Below are 21,883 nucleotides of genomic sequence, written 5' to 3'. Positions count from 1 at the left end.
GGCAGTTTTATGGAGTTTAATCTAAAAAACCTTTGGGATCTCTGTTTTCTTTGGAGAGCCTCGGGCACATTAGCCGTCAATCAGAGAGAGACACGCCCCCCCCCCCCCCCAATTCCCACCCACCCATTTTTTTTTTTTTTTACCAAGTTGGGTTAAATCCTTCATTTTTCCCAAGACTGAAAGTAAATTTAGCAGCAAACTCCTTTAGATTCTGACATCTCGAAGGGATTTTACGGACGGGCACTCACACATTTACCCAACACCAGGTTGTTCCTTATGTTCAAATAAACAACTCTGTTTTTTTGTTTTTTTTATGTGTTTGGTGTTCCAAAGACATAAAAAAGAACATAAGACTGTGACTTCTTTTCCTCAGGGTGATAACCGCGGGAATGTAACATTCATATTTCAGTGTATTTAGGTTCAAGGAAAAGTATCTAATGATCAGCAGTTTTAATCGTTGAATCAGTAGTCTGTTAATATTTCATTTGCATGCATTTACTTATTAATTCTCTCTGAATTTAGCAATAAAGAGGGAGGCCCTGGTCTTCCCCCCCGAGGGAATCGAGTAAAAGAGTAAAGAGCATCAGCACAGTGCCATAAATGTGACACAGTGTTCCCTCTAAAAGATCCCAGTCCGTTCCATGGAATTTGCGGATCTCATAAAGCAGGTTTTCTGCTTTCAGAATTCAACCAGTAAAGCGGAGACATTAAAATGGATCAAAATGATGGATCCCGGCACGTCAGCGGAGCCTATTTACGAGACTATCCGAAGCATTTCTGCCGTATCGACGTGTGTTGGTCACCCTGATTGTGAGTTTGCACTGCAAAGCTGCTCTCGCAGGCTCGCCGGATCAATAAGCCTGTTCTCACCGCTTATAGATCGAGGCCTTCTGCAGAACTCTGCACTTCCTGATCGCTGTCCCTCCTCCGGGGGCAGGATCGCAGACCCTGTCAGACCTGCCCCTTTGAGATGATGTTCAGCTAGCTAGCGCCAGCCGGCTAAGTATAACTTTTAGTGCACTTTGGAGCATTTGCATCAATATATTGTTATACTAGCCTGTTGTCAGCCCTATGGGGGAAACTGACTTATAGTTCAAGCTCGGCTCCGCCCTTCCCCTCCTCCACTGTAAGGCGGAGCCAGAAGTCATCGCTCAGAAGCCCCGCCCCCTCACTCACAAAATAAACAAATCACTCACCCGAGAGCGAGACAGAAAGATAAACGTTTCCTGCTTGAGAACGGTCGATCGTTCCCTCTCTTTCTCATTCCACACTAATTTTTTTTTGCCTGTGTCAAATCAGCGGGAACTGGCAGCGGGCGGAGCTTGTGCACGCTTGGCTCAATGACTCAAATTACTGAAAAGCGCCAGTCGTTTTAGCGAGTTACTCGGTAAAGAGAAAAGGGCAACTTGTCACCTCTTCAAAGAAAATTCCGGCTGATTGGCTCTCACACCCATTTTTTTGCCCCAACCTTCACTTGGTGTCACATCCGATAAAGTGCCGAGCACATCATCGTCGGTCGTCTACAGTCGTCTGCCTCCAGATCGAAAATTACAGCGAGGGTTGCGAGGCTCTGAAATTTATGCAATGTAAATGAGAGCGTGAGAGGACAGGTGTCCGCGACTCGAATCCAACCTTGTTAGAAAACTGTCAGATGTGATTTTCGCTTCCTGGAGACAGCGCCAGCTTCACTGTCTCATAATATTTTCCTTTCACATTTAACCTGCCACCCCGCGACACCCAAGTACCTGTTGAGGATTTTCTTTTCTTTTCTTTTCTTTTCTTTTCTTTTTTTTTTTTCTTTTTTTAACATTTTTACCTGTGAGGAAGAACTCGCGCATGGCTCGACTGGTTTTTGTCCCCAAAAATTCCTGGGAGTCATTTGTTACAATGTTGCACTTTTGGACAACAGTGTCAGTTCAATGGCAACATCTCTGCTCGCAGTGAAAAGAGAAGCAACTCAGCAACTGGAGCAAACAGACTTGACGTGTTCTGCCCGGCAACAGGCAAAACAAGATCACATATGTTCTGCTGCTTTCTTACATCGCAATACATCAATTGATCATTCATGAATTCATCTCCAAATGGCTGCGACCACAACTTTGCTCGGCAAAGAAAGCCTGATAGCACTGAGTGGGCGTGCGTCTCCTCCCACAATGCACCCTGGTTTTGTCTAATTTTCAGCCGTGCTCAGAGGACTCCGAACTCCTCCGTCCTCTCCATCGCGCCCGCACCCCTGAAACCGAATGTCCTCCGCGCTCAGACCCTCGTGACATATGTTACGTCTCCATCCGTCGCCATCAGCAGAAACTTTTTGTACGTGCGCGGCGCTCGCTTGCGCCGCCCGGATATACCCGTTTGCCGCTCTGCCCCCCCTCCACCCAACCCTCCATCCCGAGTAACTGACTCAGCAGCCACTGTCAGGTCCGCTTAATTCCGTCGCGCTCGACTTGCCGCTACCTGGAGTCTCATCTGCCAGAGCGCCTTAATCCATTTGTCACTCGCAGCAAACAAACACACACACACACACACACACACACACACACACACACACACACACACACACACAAAAAGCTGGAGAGGCACTACTTGAACGAAGACGCAGGAGGGGAGGGGGAACTGGTGCAGTTGTACGGAAGGTAGATGCAGGTGCATCAGAGCTTTCAAGATGTTTTCTTTTCCCTCCCAAAAAAGGAAGCGTTGCATCTTTCAGAGGGTGTGAAAAAGTGCAGCACTGCAACGTCAAAGCAATCTGAGCACATTGGCTGAGGCGAGTGGGGAAGGAAAAAAAAAATTCTTTTTTTTTTTAAAAAAAGGAGAAAAAAAGTAATTGTTCTAAACAGATTATTAACGAAAACAGTCCCAGCTGTGTAACATTAGATACAGTGAGACATTTGCCAAGACTCACTGAAATACTTCAAGGTCCCAAAACGTGGCACAAATTTCAGATCATTGTTTTAAGTCTGGCATTTAGTGGGGCAGCCCTTGCACGGTAGATTATCCCAAACACACAGAAAACAGCATGTAGCCCCGTTTACAGCCCGGCTTGCAGAAAACGCTAATTTTAGCTTGCTGCTAAAAATGATGCGGGCTCATGGACATTTCAGGGAGGAAGATTACTTACTGTTAGGAAACACTGGTCAAGACAATTTTTAATATATGGGTTATTATTTTTTTTTAAAAAAAAGAACATTTAAGTTGCTGCACTTTGCTTTGTCATCATTAGCTGCGTGCAAAAAAAACAAACCAAAAAAAAAAGTGTAAATAATAAATCAAGGGCGGGTTCTACACCCCAGGGCTGCAATTACCGCAGAGGGGAGATGGAAGGAAGGCGGCGAGAAAACTAACGTTCCCGCCGCGCTCCGGCGAAGTAAATCGGGCAGGAATGGATTTAAATGAGCCGCGATGGATCGGCGCCGCGCCGATGTCGGACGTGCCTTCGGGTCAGCGGCTGACGAGGAGGCGAAACAGCAGTCGGGCCGATAATCAAGCCGCTGCGCCGCCGTTCGTCTGGTCGTTTTGGCCGCGGCCAGATGCTGATTGTGCATTATTAATGGCAGGCGCGCTGCAGCTGATAAATGCTGTTTGTTTTGTAGCTTTGATGATGTGTGCTCTGATTTGGATTTGTTGTTTTTTGTTGTTGTTGTTGTTGTTTTTTTTGCCCCTTCATCCGCTCGTCGGCGGTCAGGATACGCCCCATTAGCCTCCAGAGAAAAATAAACTTTTTTTTTTTTTTCCCCCAGTAGTTCAGGGAAAAGTCATATTCACCCTTGGGAGTCCGACGCACTCTGTCTCCGTCGCGAACACAAGGAACGGAGCGACGTGGCCAATGAAAAATTCTTAGACATTTGGACAAAGAGCCTTGGAGTGTTTTTTTTGTTTCTCCCTACCTGCTGCAGCCGAGCAAAGGTGGGGGGCGGGGGGGGACAGAATTTATTTATGTCTGTTGTCGGGGGTCATTATAAACAAACACACCTCGTAGTGCAATAATGTATTTCTGCAGCCTGGAAATAATACGCAGGTGCTCCGGGTTAACGCACTCCTCCGGCGCGGCGGCGGAAGACAAATAGACGGCGGTGAGTCCTAATACTGCGGCTCCGACGTGTTAATCATGTTGACGTTTCATAAAGCCAAACATCCTGGGAGCCGCGCCGCGCTCTCAGGTCCCCTTCAACTGTGTTTTTTTTGTTTTCATTTTTGTGTTTTATTCCCCCGGCTGTGACCCCTCGTGTTACCTTGCAAACTATGCACATATGAGTAAAGTCACAGCAGACGGTGGATGATGTCAGCCCGGCTGCTGGAAGTCAGAGTCATGGGCAGACTTGCGATTCTGCCTGTTTTCCACTGAATTCGCCTCATAAGACAAAGTCGCTGTCTTTGATTTAAAATAAATTGTATCTGTTGACATTATTTCCCACAATGTTTGCTGCTTCATTACCAATCATCTGTGTCACCAGCCTTCTGTGATGTCACAAAGGGCCCCTGTGACCTCCCGCACGCTCAAGGCAAAAACCCACGTCCTGGTGTTGGCTCTGCCCACTGAGACCACTTGGTCTCCAGGCCTAACATGTCAAAGATCCAATAGCTTAACCTAAATCTAGAATCTAGTGTTTTTTGTAGGAGGTTGTAAACAGAGGTCTAAATGTACTGTTTTCTTCTGTTTTAATGGTGTGAAGAGATGAACATTGTTAAAAAATGTATATATATGGGTCCTTTGGTAAAGGTATGAAGAATGTATGTTCAGTGCAGTTTGTCAAAATTCATCTTGTGTGATGTAAAATTGTTGCAGAACACTAAAACGCAGCACAAAGGTGTTATTTTCTGTGCCTATACTTAGGAAAAAGGTTTTTCAAGTTGATTTATTTCTGATTTGGTCCATTTTCCCCACACGAAGGCCAATTAACGACAGGAGCCCAGTCGGTGACGGGCGCACCCACCTTGATGGCGTTGGTGGAGATTTGGATCTCGTGCAGCTTCCTCATGGTGCCGTCACGGTCGATGAAGTAGGACGAGGCCAGCTGATGCAGGGCCTCCACATTCTGCGTGGCGTTGGCCAGCTTCCTGTCCAGCTTGTTCTTGGCCAGGTACATGGTCAGCGCCTCCTCTCCTGAAAAGCAGCGCAGAAACGTTGAAGCGGTGAAGGAGTCAGAGTCCTCTGCAGAAGTTGAGTGTGTGTGTGTGTGTGTGTGTGTGTGTGTGTGTGTGTGTGTGTTTATGTATGACTCATACAATCGCAATTTAATTCCCGTCAGCTATGGACAAAAAACGGAATTGAACTGCAACTTATGCTGTGGAAGGCCATTCACATCGTGCAATATGAACAGTGCATTAAAAATGTTGAAAGAAAAATCATAATAGATAGTTTGTTTGAGGAATAATTCCAGTAGGTCATCTGGAATCCATCAGAGTTTATTATGAGCATCTGCTCTGTTTTCAAAATGACAAAAAAAAAAAAAAAAAACTGAAGATAAAGTGCAAACACTTTCATTTTTTTATTGTTGTTTGTTTTTCTTTCAATTTTGCTGTTTTCATTACAATTCTTCAAAATGCGCTTCGAAAGGCTTTAATGGAAACTTAGCCAAGAGTTCCAACAGCAAAACTTGCTAAAAGGAACGCAAATAATAGCACAGAGAAGAAGAGGTCCACAGTCCAGGGTGTATTCAGGATGTATTCAGGTATCAGCAGATCTCTCTATGGAAGAATGAAGTTCTGGGTGTGAATAGAGAGACCGTTTTAGCTCAGTACACCTCTCTTTCCTTTCTCCAGGAACTCTCTCTCTCTCTCTCTCTCTCCCTCTCTCCCTCTCTCTCTCTCTTCTCTGCCTCATCCTCGTCTGGCTCGCTCCCCAGAAACGTCCCCAGGATCTGCCGCCTTTTGGGACGGCGTTATTCCCACAGAGAGGCCCCGGCTATACCAACTCAATACATCCGCAGGAATTTAATCCCGCCGAGTACAAATCCATTTTTTTTTTTTTTTTGGTGGAGAAAGGATGGACACTGAAGACTGTAAACAATTTGAGGAATTGAAGGAAGCAACAGTTGGGAAATACAGATAACTTATAGTGAATGTTTTGTCGCTGCCAAAAGTATCAGGAGGAGGAATTTAGTGTAAGACCCTCCGATGCTGCTGCTGCTGCTGCTGCTGCTTCACTCTGCACAGCTGCGGTTGTGTGTTACTCATAGACAAACAAAGAGTTTGGATTTGCAGGACCTTTAACATCCTGTTTGGAAAACAAAATTATCTATCGCCTTCGAGTTTCCTCTTTTTTTGTTTATCTTTCTTTTAATTGTCCAATTAAATAACTGATGAAGGCACATTTTCTAATTTAGAGTCACTAATTTAATGTGACGATCAAATAGCACACACATGAGAGCCGGTGGGAGATTAAAAAACAAGACAAAGCTTGGCTTTAAACTCTGACGGGAAAACAACAAACAACAATCTTACCGGATGTCATCGGCCCCAAACAATAATAACAACCGCAAATATAAAAGGAGGAAACTGAGTGGAGTAAACTTTGGATTAATGATCAGGTTTGTCATATGTGACAAAAGTTTTAGAAAACAAATCTGTGATGTCATAAAGGGTGCTGATACCTCTCACAGGCTTGGATCTACACCTCCCAGCCAGGTGTTAGCTCCGCCCCCTGGACCGCTTTGCTTTTAATCGGCTCAAACAAAGGTCAAACAAAGCATCAGGAGCAGGAAGATAAAATTCAGAGTTGTTGTTGTTGTTGTTGTTGTTTTTTTGCAGGAGGCTGTAAACAGAGGGTTGAATATAGAGGAGAGAGATCACGATAAAGAGCATGCATCTGAGCCCAACATTCTGAACGCTCGTCGCCTTTGCGTGACAAGAAGGGGAGAAAAGAGGACCGGCAGCGTTCACCAGAGTAACGAGGAACAAACATTTGCAGAGTCTTTGACAATCTCTCCCTCGTTTCCATGTCATATGTTTGCATGTTGGCACAGCGCGGTCGGGCTCGGGGCTGCTCGATTCTACTCCTTCCTCTCCACAGCGCCCCCTCTGCACCCCTGTGCACGGGAGAAGCGCACAACACTCGACTCCTTCGGCTCCGTCGCGCCTCGGCTCTGCTCGGCTCTCTGGAAGCCCTCCGCGGCGTGGAGAAGCCGGCTGGAGTGCCACACACACACACACACACACACACGTGCGTGCACACGTGCTCGCACTCAGGTCCGCAGCGATGTGAATGATTATTTGGCTCCTGGCGGATGTTGAGGAGTTGGTCACTTGACTTGTGGTGGTCGGGAGTTCAGGCCTGATGCCTCACGCCTGGTTGGCTGGAGAGCAGCGGCGCCGAGGGAGGGGGGGTCAGGGGGAGAGGGGGGGGAGGGGAGGGGGGCGCATCCGCGTTCGGAGACACTTTTTCCCCTTCGGGCTCTCCGAGCAAAGTTACTTACACACACTTGACTTGGCTTTACTGCACAAGAATAATGGCCCCGGCATTAAGCAGCCCTCCACACACCCCCCCCCCCCCCCCCTCTCTTTTTTTAATCTCTATTGCAGCCTAGTGGGGCATAAAGGAGGATTTTTCTACTTTTATTTCTGGAGTTATTGCTGCTGGTCAGGCAAAAAAAAAAAAAAAAATGATTATCTCACCGGCCTCGAAAAACTCATTTGGCGTGCACCACCTCTGCGCCGGCGCTGCCCGCCTCTTCGAAGGGGCACCTCGCCGGCAAACTGCCAGAGCCCATCAGCTCACGCGGGGCTTATGTGTTTTTACAGCGGAGAGGCGCTTGGAACGTGCAGTTTATCGCGCAGAGGCTTTGCGCCCTTCTGCCAGGTTCAGGGTTGGATTTGGAGGGTGGCTAAGGTAACGCTAAGGGTTACGCTAGCGGTACGTTTCACCGCAGCCTGCTGGGCTCACGTGGGTGCGAGTGGTCGTTTCACAAGGGGAAAAATAATTGTATATCGAGATAAAGTCACTTGAAGCACGTCTGAGCAGGAAGATTAGTTGCAATTCGAAAATTCGCCGGGAACAGCACTCTGGGAATTTTGTCGGGCGTCGGCTCATTTCCTGTTACTAGCTAGTGCACAAAGTGGGTGGCGAACGTGCGTGGACACCTCACACGGATAACTTACAATTTCCCGCACGTCAGCATCAATCGACATTTTCCTCCTCTTGGAATGAGGTCCCACGTCACCACCTTCCAGATTCCCTCCAGATTAGCGCAGTGAAAGGATTCATGTGAGTCTCAGCAGTATCACGGAAGTGCCGAGAATCCAACTGAAAACCCTTCCAAGTGTGAGATTACGGCCTTTTTTTCTCCTTTTATTTTCTTTTTTTTTTTTTTGCACAACTTGGCAACGTTTCATGCACACAATTATATAACACGGGGGGTTTTGGAGAAAGGGGGAGCGGATTATCTTACTAATTATATCTTTGAAATGCAATTGGCAAAGTAATCACAGTTAGCAGCCCGCATGCGTCCCTCTGAGATGGAGATAAGATAAGAGATTGGAAGGAGAAGCCATTTATTATTAGACTTGGATGGGCCCGACTGCTTTGCTTCGCTTTCATTTTTTTTTTTTTTTTTTTTTGGGAGGCGCATTCAACATAGTGATATCATCCATTAAAAGTATTTATTTCTCCTTCCGCTGTTGAGCTTTTGGAAATGGGAAATTGATGAGGCTTTTAAATGTACATTTATTAAAAATTGGGGTTGCCAAAACGAAATGTAAGGTTATTAAAACCAGGCAGCTTAAAATAATATTTTGCGGAATAAAACCGCTTTCATGGGCTCCAATCAATGCAAGTAGCTCTTCTTTTTTCTCTCTTTTTTTTTTTACATCTTCTTCTTCCTCCTTCATTTACTTTTGTGCTTCTGTCAGCCAGCGGCAGAATCTGAGTCGCTCATATTGTAGCACGCAAGTCTCAGTCATCCATCACTCAGACAGCTCAACCAATCAGCTTTCTTTACAGCTACAGAGGCGGGAGGTACCGGAGCGAGAAGTGACAGTAATAAAGCTGCTTTGAAAAACTAGTTAGGAGGAGCAGAAAGAAGATGCTACTGCTGGCTGTAAACGGAGGCTAACAACGCACGGCTTTGGCAAGAGTCAAAGGGTCGAGAATCCAATGCAAAGACTTTCTGCTGCCTTTTTACCAGGTGGATACATGAATGTTACGATTCTACAATTATTCATGTCATTACTATTTTTGGATAGATGATTATAACCCATGGGATTTTTCGGAAACGTTCCACCTAGCATGTTAGCTTAGCGCCTGGTTAACTGACAGCAACGGGTCAAGGCTTGGAAAGTAGGCGGGGACGTGATAATCACACCCCCGCTGCTGCTCACCTGTGAAACGTGTACTTATGGCAGTTTGGTCCATCTGATGATTATAGATGGTGAAACTACCAGAGACATCACTGTCTTCCTGCCTTTCCAGTTCGGTTGCCGGGGTGATTAATACACTTTTTTTTTTTTTTTTTTTTCTTTTGAGGCTGAAATCTTGTGTGTCAACACCGATTTGTGACTCTGAGCGCTCAGACGTTTCAAAAGCTTCGTAACTTATTGATTATAATGTGCCACACAAACAATAAAACATTATGCGGCATTTAAACTTATCTGTTTTCGACCGTTAAGAGTTTCAATGTCACATCAGAAATTTCCACCAACTTCGCTCCACAAAGTGAACTCTCCCCTCCATTAACATGCAGACTCCCACGTGGAAAAACGAAACTTCTCACTCGCGAGCCCTCGGCAGTTGGGTTCTGTTCTCGCAGCTGCGGCTGTTTTTATTTTTTTTGGATGCTTAACAGCGTTGGAACGATACGCTGCGTCGTCGGCGGACTTCTCGCCGTCAACGCTTTTTTTGCAGAATCGACCGAGAGCAGCTGGTCTCACCTCCCAGCGTGGCCGAGATGAGGAGGTGGGTCCCATATTTCTTGATGATGGTCTCGATGAACTGCTGAGTGGTGGGTCTGCGGCCCAGCAGCCGCACGCTGCGCTGGAACTCGGGCATGAGCGGCACCGGGTTCCGGATCAGGTCCCTCCTCTCGATGGCCGTGTTCCTCACCTTCCAACGTGCAAATTCCCTGTGATCGCACACACACACACACACACACACACACACACACACACACACACACACACACACACACACACACACACACACACACACACACACACACACACACCACATGGTAAATAATGCTGGGTTCAACTCAGGACACAAAAAGCAAAACATCTTCTGCAGCTGCACACATGGAATCAGTCACACTTCCCTGCAGCCTTTCCCCTCCTCCCCCACCAGGTGTCAGGTGTGAGAATCAAAATGTGTCGTGGGCGGCGATTTTGTTCGCTGAGACGCTGAAGTGAGCCAAATATTCGGCGGTGACTTTTGCAAACAGACTGAGAGCGCTCGACAGATCCTCTCGAATGTCACCAGACGCTCGACTGCAGTCGGAGCAGGAAAACACTTGACCCCGCACCGCCGCCGCCTCTGGGAATTAAACCCCAGGCTCCTCCAGCTCCAGTCCGTCTACTGGCCCACTTCCAAAAAAAAAAACCTTCACACAACTGGAGCGGCTCTGGCAGCCGGACTCCTCGGCAACGGGAAAAAAGAAAATGAGAAGTGATGATAAAAACCTCCATTATCTCGTCTCATCTTGGGATTCTATACGTCTCTGCATGTGTGAGTGTGTGCGGATGAAAGCGTGATGTGCTCACACCTCTGCCTCGGAGGTGCGAGAGTGCAGCTTGCGGACAGGGTATGTTAAGATGAGTCACCCGCTCTGCCCTGCACGCTGGGTCGAGTGCAGAGTTACAAAAGTAAATGATAATACTGAAAAATGAAAAGCACTTCTTCTTCTTCTTCTGCTCTCCATTTTTGGTCCGAAAATGTTCCCTGATTACTGGCTGATAGTCTTAAAAGCTTTTCCTCTCTCGGGCCCGGCACCGAGATTGAGTTTGGATGTATTTAATGGCAGCAAAATACAGACTCCAACTGCAGCCAGTGTGTGTGGGTCCATCAAATCAGCCACAAGACAAAAATATAAAAAAAACAAAAAAATTGCTGTGCCGTCCTTTCAGTGATAACTCAGAGAGCCCACTCTAATTGAGTCCTCCAATATGACATCCGTATCGAAGAAGATTCAATATGCAAAAACCAAATGAATAACAGATACACAAAGGGAGAACAAAAAAAAAAAAAAGCAGGCAGTCACACAGAAACAAATCACGCTAAGAAGCTTTTCTTTTTTTTTTTATTTTTCCAATATCGGTCTTTAATATCCTGCTACACTCTGTGTTTAAATCACTCTGGAAAGACCCTGCGCGGCCAGAAAATCCTTCAATAACACTGGAGACAGTTCTTACGGTGAGATTGAGCAAAGCAGCAAAGCCCACCGGCTCACTTGCCCGTGGAATGAATTTCAATTTCCATCCTTTTTTTAATCTCTGAAAATGAACTTCTTTCACCAAATCACATATTTTCTGAAAAGCCATACATAGATAGACAGATAGATAGATAGATAGATAGATAGATAGATAGATAGATAGATAGATAGAGATGTACATGTTCTTCTTGCCTCCTGAAAAAACTAATCTGTTGAGTTGCAACAAAAGCGACGGCACACGCTTGATAACTGTTGAGAGCCGACATTGACTTTTTTTTTCTTTCACACTCCTTCTTGGTGTCTCACAATGATTTTCTTCTCTTTTTTTTTTTTGCATGAATGGCTAGGATTCCTATTAATGTTTTTAAAAGGTCGAGTCTTGACAACTCGCTCAAAGAGTTGAGGTCATTTCATTCTGACGCTTATCAAAGGCCAAAAAACGAATGTGAGTTTGTGTGAAATGACACATTCTTAAAAAACCTCACTCCAAGTCATTTTTCCACTTTTCTTCTTGTTTCTTTTCCCTGTCACACGCACCTGGTCCTATGTTTCATTTCAATTCTGACATCAACAATCAGAGCCTCACATTGCCACTTGTTTTTGTTCTTGTGAGAATTTGTCTTTTCTTGCAAGAATGGAGATCCGAGCTTGACAGAGATCTGGTACGTCAAGTGGCACATTTCCCTGAGACGCCTTTCAATTATTTCCTGTGTGGATGACTCCTCGTGGTGCCAGATCTGCGGCCTGTTACCATCATGAGCTTATCGCCAAACCAAATAAAGCGAAAACAATGCAGCCCACCAATATGAAAATGGCAGTTCTGATTTAAAACGACAACAATAGCTACATCCACGCTAATCTCTTTAGCTGCAGACATTGTTTACAACACACAGTAGCTTCTACTTCCTGTTCCTCTTGGAGCAGCCAGTCGCCTATTGCTGATTTTCTAAGAAAAAAAAAAAAAAGAAAAAAAAAAGGAAGCTGATTGGTGCTGAAATCCAATAAAAAAAAAGAAAAAGAAAAAAAAAACCTGAATGCAGATTAATAACGCTGTCTGTTGGAGGAAGGCGAGACAGATGAGCGAGATCTCAGAGTTGAGATCTGAACCATGCAGCCACCGCGCGAACCTATTTGGGAGGCATTTCACAAGTTAAATCAGGGCCAGCCACGCTCCGTCTCCCTCCCACCCTCTAAATGGCTATGAAATGCCTGCATCTTTTAATTTGGAACTCTGGGACTCTTAATCCGGCAGAGCAGGGACAGACTTTCAGGGTTTTTCCTTTTTTTTTTCTTTTTTTCAGCAGATGCACAGAAAGAAGAAAAAGAACAAGAAAAAAACCCTCTCTCCTACTCTGTAATGTTTGCCCAGCTCGCCGACTGTCCTCCCACCACCCTCCACCCACCCCGCCTCCTCCGCCTGACATCAATTCACTCTCGTCGAGTCCTCCGCCGCTGCCAGTTATTGCATAAAACTTTATACGACAAGCCATATGTACCCGCGAGCCCCTTTGCCCCAAATTATGCACGCCAACAGATGGACCGTGCAACATGATTCAGCGCCGCACTCGGCGGATCCAAGACCTGCTTTAATGACCTATCAAAGGAAGTTAAGGGGGGAGACGGACGGCGGGGCCGCGGCGGCGTGAGGAAAATGGAGCCGCAGGTGATTATTGCCTGGTGGCGCCGCGGTCGGTTTGCGTGGGAAGACGGCTGCATTACACTAGCGCGCGTCGCCGTCCGTCTGAAATTACAGAATACATCAACGGGGAGCCGTGGAAAAAAAAAAAAGGAGAAAGAAAGAAGGGGAAAAAAAGGCGTCGTTGGATTTATAAATACGGTGAGTGGGACTGACAGCCTGGTACGATGTATTTAATGAAGACTGTGACAATGACGGCCTTTTCACTGCGCAACCCGCGCATGGCTAATGTGCCCTTCAGAAAACGGTGGAATGAGGCGGAGCCGCAATGAGCCGCCCGCTCGCTTCCGAACTGCGTTTACGGCAGGAGTGCGAGGGGGAGTGGCAAAACAGACGGCTGTCAGCTTGATGGGACTGGAAGGAGATACAGTTGCTCTTTGTTTCTCCTATTCACTCACTCACTCACTCGCTCATGCATGCTTCAGATCCTGACAGTCAGCGACTAGCTAAACCGCTGCAGTCACAGAAGCCGGGCGAGTCACCGCACGGAGCCGGCGACGTGCGAGTCCTGAGTGAGGCGTTCGAAACTCGAGCGTCATTTAGAGTCACGATTTCCTTTTGTCTGTTCTGTCCGTCGCGGACGTGAACGGATCGCTCAGCGACTCGCACGGCAAATGAACCATTGAGTTGCGTCGGGAGTGGGCCGAGCTTGTGCGTACATCAGGATTTCTGCACACACCTGCACCGACTCAGTGACCCAAATGACTAAAAAACAAAAAAGATGAAGAGGAAACTCAACAATCTCAGCCCCCACAATAAAAACAACACAACTTAATCCAGTGCCAAGCTATTGTACGTTTTAATGACGTCTGTATCACTTAAAATGATCAAGTTAAATCATCAGAGCGCTTTTGGATTTATTAGCTTCGATGTCAGAACTTCTGCTTCTGCATAAACATGAAGCTCGTGCACTCTTGCCCCCCGTGAACTCACGCTATTAGGAGGAAATTCTGCCACCGGCTTGTCTCGGCACCTTCGTGGCCGCCCGCTGATCAGCTTGTCGGCCTCAATAAGAGCCGGACGTTATTGGCACCCAGTGACGATTCCCCCTGGCGCTGTGACAAGGCCAGGAAGGCACCATTACATGGTGTGTCACCGTCAGGCACGTCGTTAAACGTGGCACCAGAGCCCACATCAAAACAAAACCAAAAAAAAACAACACATAAAACACACACACACAAAGAAACACGTAGGAGCTCGGATGAAAAAGAATCTCGGCAGCTTTTGCAGGAAGAGGATCCTTAATTAATTGAGAGGGGAAGCGGCTGCGCGACGCCGAGACACATTTTCAGGGCTCCTAATGACTGACACCAGCGAAACAATGAAGCGGCGCCACCGCCGTCACACACCCGGAACACACACCCCGTCGCACTCCTGCTCCTTGTTTACTCTGGTCCCGCTTTCATGCCGTATCAAAGCCTGGGCTGCCAAAATGAAACACAGAGAAAAAAAAAAAAAACACGTTCGGCGGAAGGAATCGGTTCCATCTCGACTTATTTTAGTGAGAGAGAAAGAATGTGACACAATAAAAAAAAAAATTCCCCACACAAACAACCATTCAACAAATAAATAACCTAATATGGACACAATGGCGAGATTCTAATCTGTGTGAACTGTCCCTTTACTTGGCCCCCGGACTTGGATGTGGTTTTATGCAGATTTTGGCCCACGTGACACTTTTTTTGTCATTTTTTTTTTCACAAGGGCGTAACGTCGTACCATGATTTTCCATCATGGTTGCTTTCCCTGGCTGTGTCAGCGAGCTGATGACTCAACTGGCTGAAACACGCAAAGCTGCTGATCGCGTTGTAACCGCTTGCGTCATGTATCTTAGTCGCGGTTGTCTTTCTAGACGACTATCAAAGAAAAAAATGCCTTCCAGGACAATTTTTTTAGAGAAACTTTTAAGATACGTGTTGGTCCCGTTTTTAAAAACGCATAACTGGCTTTGATAGTGAAAGAAAGCAGTAATAAAGTTGCTGCAGTTGCCGCTGCTGCTGCGAACAGATGATCAAAATCTCAAAGAGCCTTCGAGGGGAACCCATTCATCATCATTTAAACAAGTTAAAAAGGCAGCGGGGCTTTTACCATTGTTCTGTAAACTTGAATTATTGATAACCGAGACATTTAATTACCGGGGCTCTAATTAGAAACAATCCGGAAAAAGTATTCTGCAAATGACTCATTCTCAGACGCGCCAAAGTCTGAAATCCTCGTCGGTGGTGGATTGAAAAAAACAAAAAAAAAACAAAAACAAAAAAACACCCCGGAAGGGACCTTGCTTTATTTCGGGCCACGAGGTTTTAATTTATTGATAGAGCTGCAATATTAATGGAGCTGAAAGTCTCACTATATACAGGGATGCAATATTTATCCTGCTGCAGTCACACCGAATGTTTAATTTAGAGATACATTATTTCGTGAACCCGGGTGCCCCGCCGCTTCTGCCGCTGTGAACGCCTGCCGGCAAAATTGCCCACCTGCAGTTCAGGTCGGTTCCCTAAAACTTTCTCGATGAAAAAAAAAAAAAAAAGAAAAAAGGTCCTGACTCGGCCTGCTGGATAAACGTTTGTGTTTTTTTAAGGTAGAATTCTTCACTGATCTGCAAGCTAGTGCAAACTAACCCGCGGTTGGGAGACCCGATGGCCTGCAGGGACCCTCTCGTAATTAATGCCGCCTGATAAAAAAAAAAAAAAACACAGAAAAAAAAAAAACAGTCCCCGCCCCCCTCCTCGAGACTCCTGTTATTTCAGCTCTGCCTGTGAGCCTTTTTGATGGCTGGGTTTTTCATGTGCAGATGAAGGACGAACCTTTCCTTTTTTTTTTTTTTTTACGTTTTTAGTCATTTGTTCCGCTACGTACGCATTTTTTTTCGGGGTGACTTGACAAACACTTCAGTGGGCGACCGCAAACGGATGCGTCTCCGAAAAAGAAACATCCTGTCGCGGTGGCGCCTCCTTCAGTCAAGTTTCTTGTCACACACCGACCCTCTCGGCAGGGTGGCCGACCGACTCCCAAAGACGAATAACAGACATGAAAACATCGCCTACTGTTTATCTAATTAAGTCTATTTTGACTGCGGCTCAGCTGCCCTCCGCTTTTAATTACGACTCGTTTACGAACGTTCCCGCGGAATATCAAAGTCAATGTTGTATAGCTTTCTTTTTTTTTTTTTTTTGAAGGGGCTCTGTTGGCTAATGGTGCATGTGCTGAGCTGCTGCCGCCCTCACACTTCACACATGAAGAGTGGAACGAGGACCAGCAGCTGAACTCTTGGAGCCTCGGGGCTTTTCTGCGAGGACAGGAGCGCGACGTGGGCTGCAACCGACTCACACGCATCCTTCACCGAGCGCGGACCTCCATACCTGGATCAGGAGAATTTTTTTTCTTTTTTTTTTCTTTTTTTGTGGGACCATTAAGATCAGAGCGATGTAGCCGCCGCTAGCTGAGAACGGAAAGATCGTTGCCGGCCGGCAAAAACAGAAAAGAACATCTTTTGGGAGTCGGGAATCAAAAATTCCGTGACTCGAATGAGAAAAACTGGATAAAAGAAAAATTTCAAAGGCATCCAGCGAGTGGCGGCGATGACATCACTCCGCCGACGATGATCTCGTTAGACTATGACCATATTACTGCGTTATCGAAATTAATTAGCAAATGATCCTCCCTCACCCCCAACACACACACACACTAATACACTCGCTCAGGTCTTTCATGTGTTCAACGCCACGCATTATCAACCCCCCACCCCCTGAAAAAAAGACCATTTAAACCCGGTGGTGACATCATTGACTGACTGAATCTGCGCCACGTACTCAAGACTGATGGTGGCTCACCATAAGGAAGAGGAAAAAAACTGGCAGGCTGTGAGCAAACGGAGAAGGGGAGGGGGGGGGAGGTTGGACTTTGATCCAATAATGGTAATTCCCCCATGAATGACTTTGTGAAGCGATTTTGTCCACCCACACAGTATTGACTTTTTATGCTGTGCACGGCGTTCCCACACAGAGACTCGGTTGCCGCCGCGTGAGTCTCATCTGCTTGAATAGGATACATGTAGCCTGCGTGTTGGAATAAACATTATTACATCCCGGCTAATGCGGCGCCCAGCGGGGCGTTCCGTTTCAATTTTTTTTTGTTGTTCATTTTCTCTTTGTGCTCACGCTCGTCTTCCGAAAGCAACGACGCACCAAGGCTGCTAACAGGAGTCGTCCAAGATTAATAGCTCTGGCAGAGGCTTTTTTTTTTTTTTTTTTACAGCTGCCGGGTTAATATGATTTAGCGGTGATACGACAGAGAAGCACCTCAGTCCAGCGCAAATCACACCTCAGCCTGACGACACGGAGAGACGCCGCGATGAACAAAGTCAGGCATCGATCCAGTCACGCTGCCGTCTGGCCAGAAAAAGAGACGTTGCCTCTATCTCCCAAATCTGGACACCACCGCATCAATCATGGACTTTTCAAAATATATATTTTTGATCTATTTTTTATTTTTTTTTGGAATAGCTTAAGTGGCCTCTATACCTCCGCTTATTCTTTCCTGTCAAGCTACATTTTGAAAGAGCGGGTCCTTGTATAATGCGCAAGCGGGGCCATATTTAATATTTTATCACTCTTTTCTTAAATCGCATTCATAATTTAGTGAGTGTCCTGTGCTTACGTCTCCAGCATTAAGGCGTAATCAGAACTGATTAAAGGGAAAGTACATCCTAATTTGTGTTTTCACCACTGCGTTACTAGGCCGCCTGGTAAATTTCATTTCCAGAGTCAATTTCTTAATCCAGTGTTGTGGATTAGAAAAAAAAAAACTATGACTATAGGATCAACAGTACATCAAGACAAGAACTGATGGAGGGAATCACAGGCCAACTAACCCTTTTAGTTTGTAATAATCGGTTGAAGAGCTCTGACACTCATTTAACATCGTCAAACACATCATATTTTGTTTGTTCAATTGTAAAACCAATTTTATAAAAACAGATTGATCCCTCTACAAACTGGTTAAAACCCCTTTACAGTGTGTGTGTGTGTGTGTGTGGGGGGGGGGGGGGGTTAAAAAGTGACATCTTTGGTGGGAAACACTCCCACCCCCCAACCACTCGCCTTCCATTATTGCAGATAACCCTTTGCTTTTTTTTTTTGCTTTTTCTGCCAGGGTATTATGCCTCCGCATTATGGAAAAAAAGAAAAAAGGAAAAAATCCAGGACCTTTTCATGGTAATAAGGAAGCAAATCCCAGTAATAAATCAAACAGACAGAGATACATTTGAAAAATATGTATGAATTTCAGCGGCCATTTGGAATATTAAAGAATGAAACCTAATTCCATGCATCGGTGAACACTGGAGGGGCTACATGTGAAGCAGCTGGATATTGTTATAGCTGGTTGCACTGTATGTGCTTTTTGTTTTTTTCCCACCCTCTTTTCTGTCCCGGTGAAGATTTCTCAGCAGAAGCCGTGCCGGAAATTGGAGGGTTTATTTTAAGATCCAGTCGTAGAGCCGATAAACAGGAAGGAGGAGTAAGAAATGAGAAATGTAAAAAAAAAGAATACAACAACAAGTTGATACACAAGTCGAAAGGCCACGTTATAAATATCCAAGTGGCTGTGTGGTGCTAATGGGTTTAGTTAAAATTAGCTGCGTTTTACGGGAAATTGATTTGGACTCGCCGTCAATGTTCACGCGTCTGTCAAGTTAATGATACGTCCTGCCGGCATGTTATCTCTCATGTATAAATAAACTCAGCGGCACGGGTGTTTGTTAAATCTGCAGTAATTATCCGCTATAATGCAATGGATGCCCATCTGACAGATCTGAGAAACACTTGAAGGTTGCGTGACACAAAGCTACGGCGACGTTGGCGACGTTGCGAATGGGAATCTTGGCCGACACACTTGCAGAATCTACAGAATCAATGTAAAATCCTAAGATTTTGGAAGCAAACTGAAAAACGGTGTAAGCGGGGCTGAAAGATGTAACGAGTACAGTGAACGTTTGATTTGATCAGATGGTGCCACATCTCACTCATTAACTGTCCATGCGAGAACATCAGTTCCCAGATGGAACGTGATGGCCGGTGTAACCGCGTCGTTAGTGGCGTCTGTAATTGCATTGAGGTGATGGAAGCGGGACTGGCGCTAATCGAAAACAATCGCTTTTAAAGCTCGCTTTCAATCGTGCAAATTTTGCCGGGACACGGCACCTGGAGGAAACACACACAGAACGACCAGCTGACGCAAGCATGTGTTGAATCTAATTAGCTGTGCAACGTGACCATCAGCGCCACTGATGAACCTTTTCTGGCTCAAGGGGGGCTGGAGCTGAGTGTAAAATCTTGGCCTTCAGTCAGGTAAAATCTAAACCATCATAAACTGATTTTTTTTTTTTTTTAAATGTCTGTACATCTGCTGTTACAAGTCCAAAGTTCTTTTTATTTTATGTATGTATCGTGTATCCATCTGTTAAAGGGCCCCATGAAAGTGTTTCAAAATGGTGAAATGTGGAAGGTGACTGCATCAATGCAGATTTCCCAGACAGACAGACTTCCTTTGAGTGCAAAGAGTGAATAACCTAACTGGAGTGCAATCTCGTGAACAAAAATGCCAGCCATTTCTGTTCAACCTGCTAAACTAATCTCTTAAGCATTTATCATCATCTGTAGCATTTAGGCTGTGTCGTCGTTATTCCCCGTTTGTGTCTTTCATCTTCCTCGGGTGAGGGGCTTGGGGGGCAGTTTGCAGCTCTCCGCTTCCACCAAGACCAAAAGGAAGCTGCATAAACTAAAGATAACAGAAAACCTTCACAACATTATTTCATCTTTCTCTGCCTTTTTCCCTCCAAGGCGCTGTGTCCTCCAGTGCGCAGATACTGCAACCACCCCACCCCCTCATCGTCTTTGTCCTATAATGACATCATCAACAATGCTCTCATTTATACACACATAACAAAAAAAAAAAATCCCACCAAGGTCAAAGCTCTCATCCAGTAAAAAGAAATGGCTCCTATTGTCGGCGGCCCAGATGCAGCTCTTTGTGTCCCAGCCTATTCGCTGCTGCCCCATAATAAACGTCAGTCATAGCGCAAATAAAGTTGCATTATGCTGATGAGATTTCCTCTTCCTCTCCGCTGCAAATGGAATGGGAAAAAAAAAAAAAACATCCCTTGTAGCTTCCAAAAAACAAGGCCTCTTGTGACATGATTCACCGGTTTTTTATTCATGTAAACCCCCATTTTGATCCATTGGTGATCTTATACCTAGGCAGTGATGCTTTTAAAACAGAGCCACTGTGATAATGCGGCGGTCGGACAAGCGGCACAAAGCTTGTTTTTGCCAACTGGGCGAGACTGGAGGCACAAACTGTGACGAGTGTTTGGGAATTGAATTCAGCACCACCACGGACAGCGACAGCTCCCACCCCCACAAATCTCTTTCATGGGAGCTTCCAATGTTAGATGTCGACTGTATGTAGCATACTGTGTGTAATCATTTTGTGATACATATAAAGATATAGATATAGATGTAGATATAGATGTACACAACCAGTCAAAATTTTGGACTATTGACATTGCAGTTTCTCACTGAAGTCATCAAAACTACATATGAACACATGGAATTATGTAGGAAACAATAAAAGTGTAAAATAAAACCATTTCCATGGTACGTTATTATCATTTTAATGATAATACAGAGACAGATATAAAATTTTTTTGTCTCTCACTGCTCCAGCTGTTGAGCGGCAGTCTCATGCGAGAGCGTCGCGCTCGTCCCACGCAGCGAATTACTCAGTGCTTAACCCTGACACTTTCTTCCAGCGTCCTGTTTCTCCTTCTAATTACCGGCCCAGTCCAGTAATTAAGCGGTCCCACGATGAGGGGGGCGGTGGCAGTGCTGTGTCTGCTCTGGTGGGGCTGCTGTTTACCGAGAGCCAAAAGAGAGAGGGAGGAAGAGAACCCCTGCTGATTCGTCCGAACTTCGCTGACTGTAGGCAGGCAGGCAGGCAGGCCGGGGTGGGAGCTCGTTTTGCGCCGCACCGACTTGCTCCAAAACGTCGATAGGCTACTCGATTTGTGTCGGCCACCTTCAGCATGCAAATTTTGGAGGAGCGGAGAGTGGATTTTGTCTGGAGTAGTTGCTCTCAGGTGTGCTGTGAGTTAAATTTACCACTGCATCAATCTTAACTCTACATGGAGGTAGAGTTAAATACTCTCCCTCAATCAAGGGAACACACCGCAACAACAACCAAAATACCGGCAGGTTAATAATGGCCTGACAGCTTCACAGTTGTGGGTTCAATTCCCAGTGTTCCCATCAGGTCCTGCAGAACCAAGACGTGCACATTTTGCCCAATTTGCAACCCTAACTCAGCGTAAGCGGCCTCTCTAAAGATTTTCTAGCGCAGCCGAGCCACCGCAGCCCTCAACTAGCGCTGGAGCGATTACCCTGAATCCACCCTGTAGCAGTTTCCCCAGCAGGGGGACGTAAAGTTGTGTGATCCGTTAAATATCAGCAGATAAACGGAACAGAATAAAGTGGCTGCTGCGCTCTCATGTTGTTTCCTCCTGTGGCCGCGCTCCTCGTCTCCGGTCCCGTCCCATTTGAATCATCCCGCCGTCCTCGCCGCGGCTATGATTAGAAGCGCAGCGGTCGTTAATAATGAATGACTTTTGGGGGTTTTTTTTGTTCGCAGCGGCAAAGGTGCAGCCGGGTTCAACGTCATGGATGATTCATCCCAGCCGCTCGCTACGGCGTCTCCCGGCTCTTCCGGTGACCTCGCCGTCTGCTCCCCCCATTACCTGCTCTGATAGTGAACCCGTCGGAGCCCCTCG

The 21,883-nt window shown here is 46.0% G+C and overlaps 1 protein-coding gene across 1 annotated transcript in view; it reads right to left on the bottom strand.

Moving 5' to 3' along the window:
• brinp1 (bone morphogenetic protein/retinoic acid inducible neural-specific 1) overlaps positions 1–21,883 on the bottom strand; it is a 91,983-nt gene that overhangs the window by 35,058 nt on the left and 35,042 nt on the right. Inside the window, exons 3-4 of the mRNA XM_076043708.1 lie at positions 9,865–10,055; positions 4,935–5,104 (exon numbers count right to left, since the gene is read on the bottom strand). Coding sequence (XP_075899823.1) covers positions 4,935–5,104; positions 9,865–10,055 — 361 coding nt within the window. The remainder of the gene's footprint in view (positions 1–4,934; positions 5,105–9,864; positions 10,056–21,883) is intronic.

Source organism: Nelusetta ayraudi, unplaced genomic scaffold, assembly GCF_046127955.1.
Source record: "Nelusetta ayraudi isolate G7.1 ecotype Tasmania unplaced genomic scaffold, CSIRO-AGI_Nayr_v1 ptg000076l, whole genome shotgun sequence".
In the NCBI taxonomy this organism is placed as follows: domain Eukaryota; kingdom Metazoa; phylum Chordata; class Actinopteri; order Tetraodontiformes; family Monacanthidae; genus Nelusetta; species Nelusetta ayraudi.
Note: the sequence above shows the minus strand (reverse complement) of the source record. Positions and strands in the feature narration are given on the sequence as shown.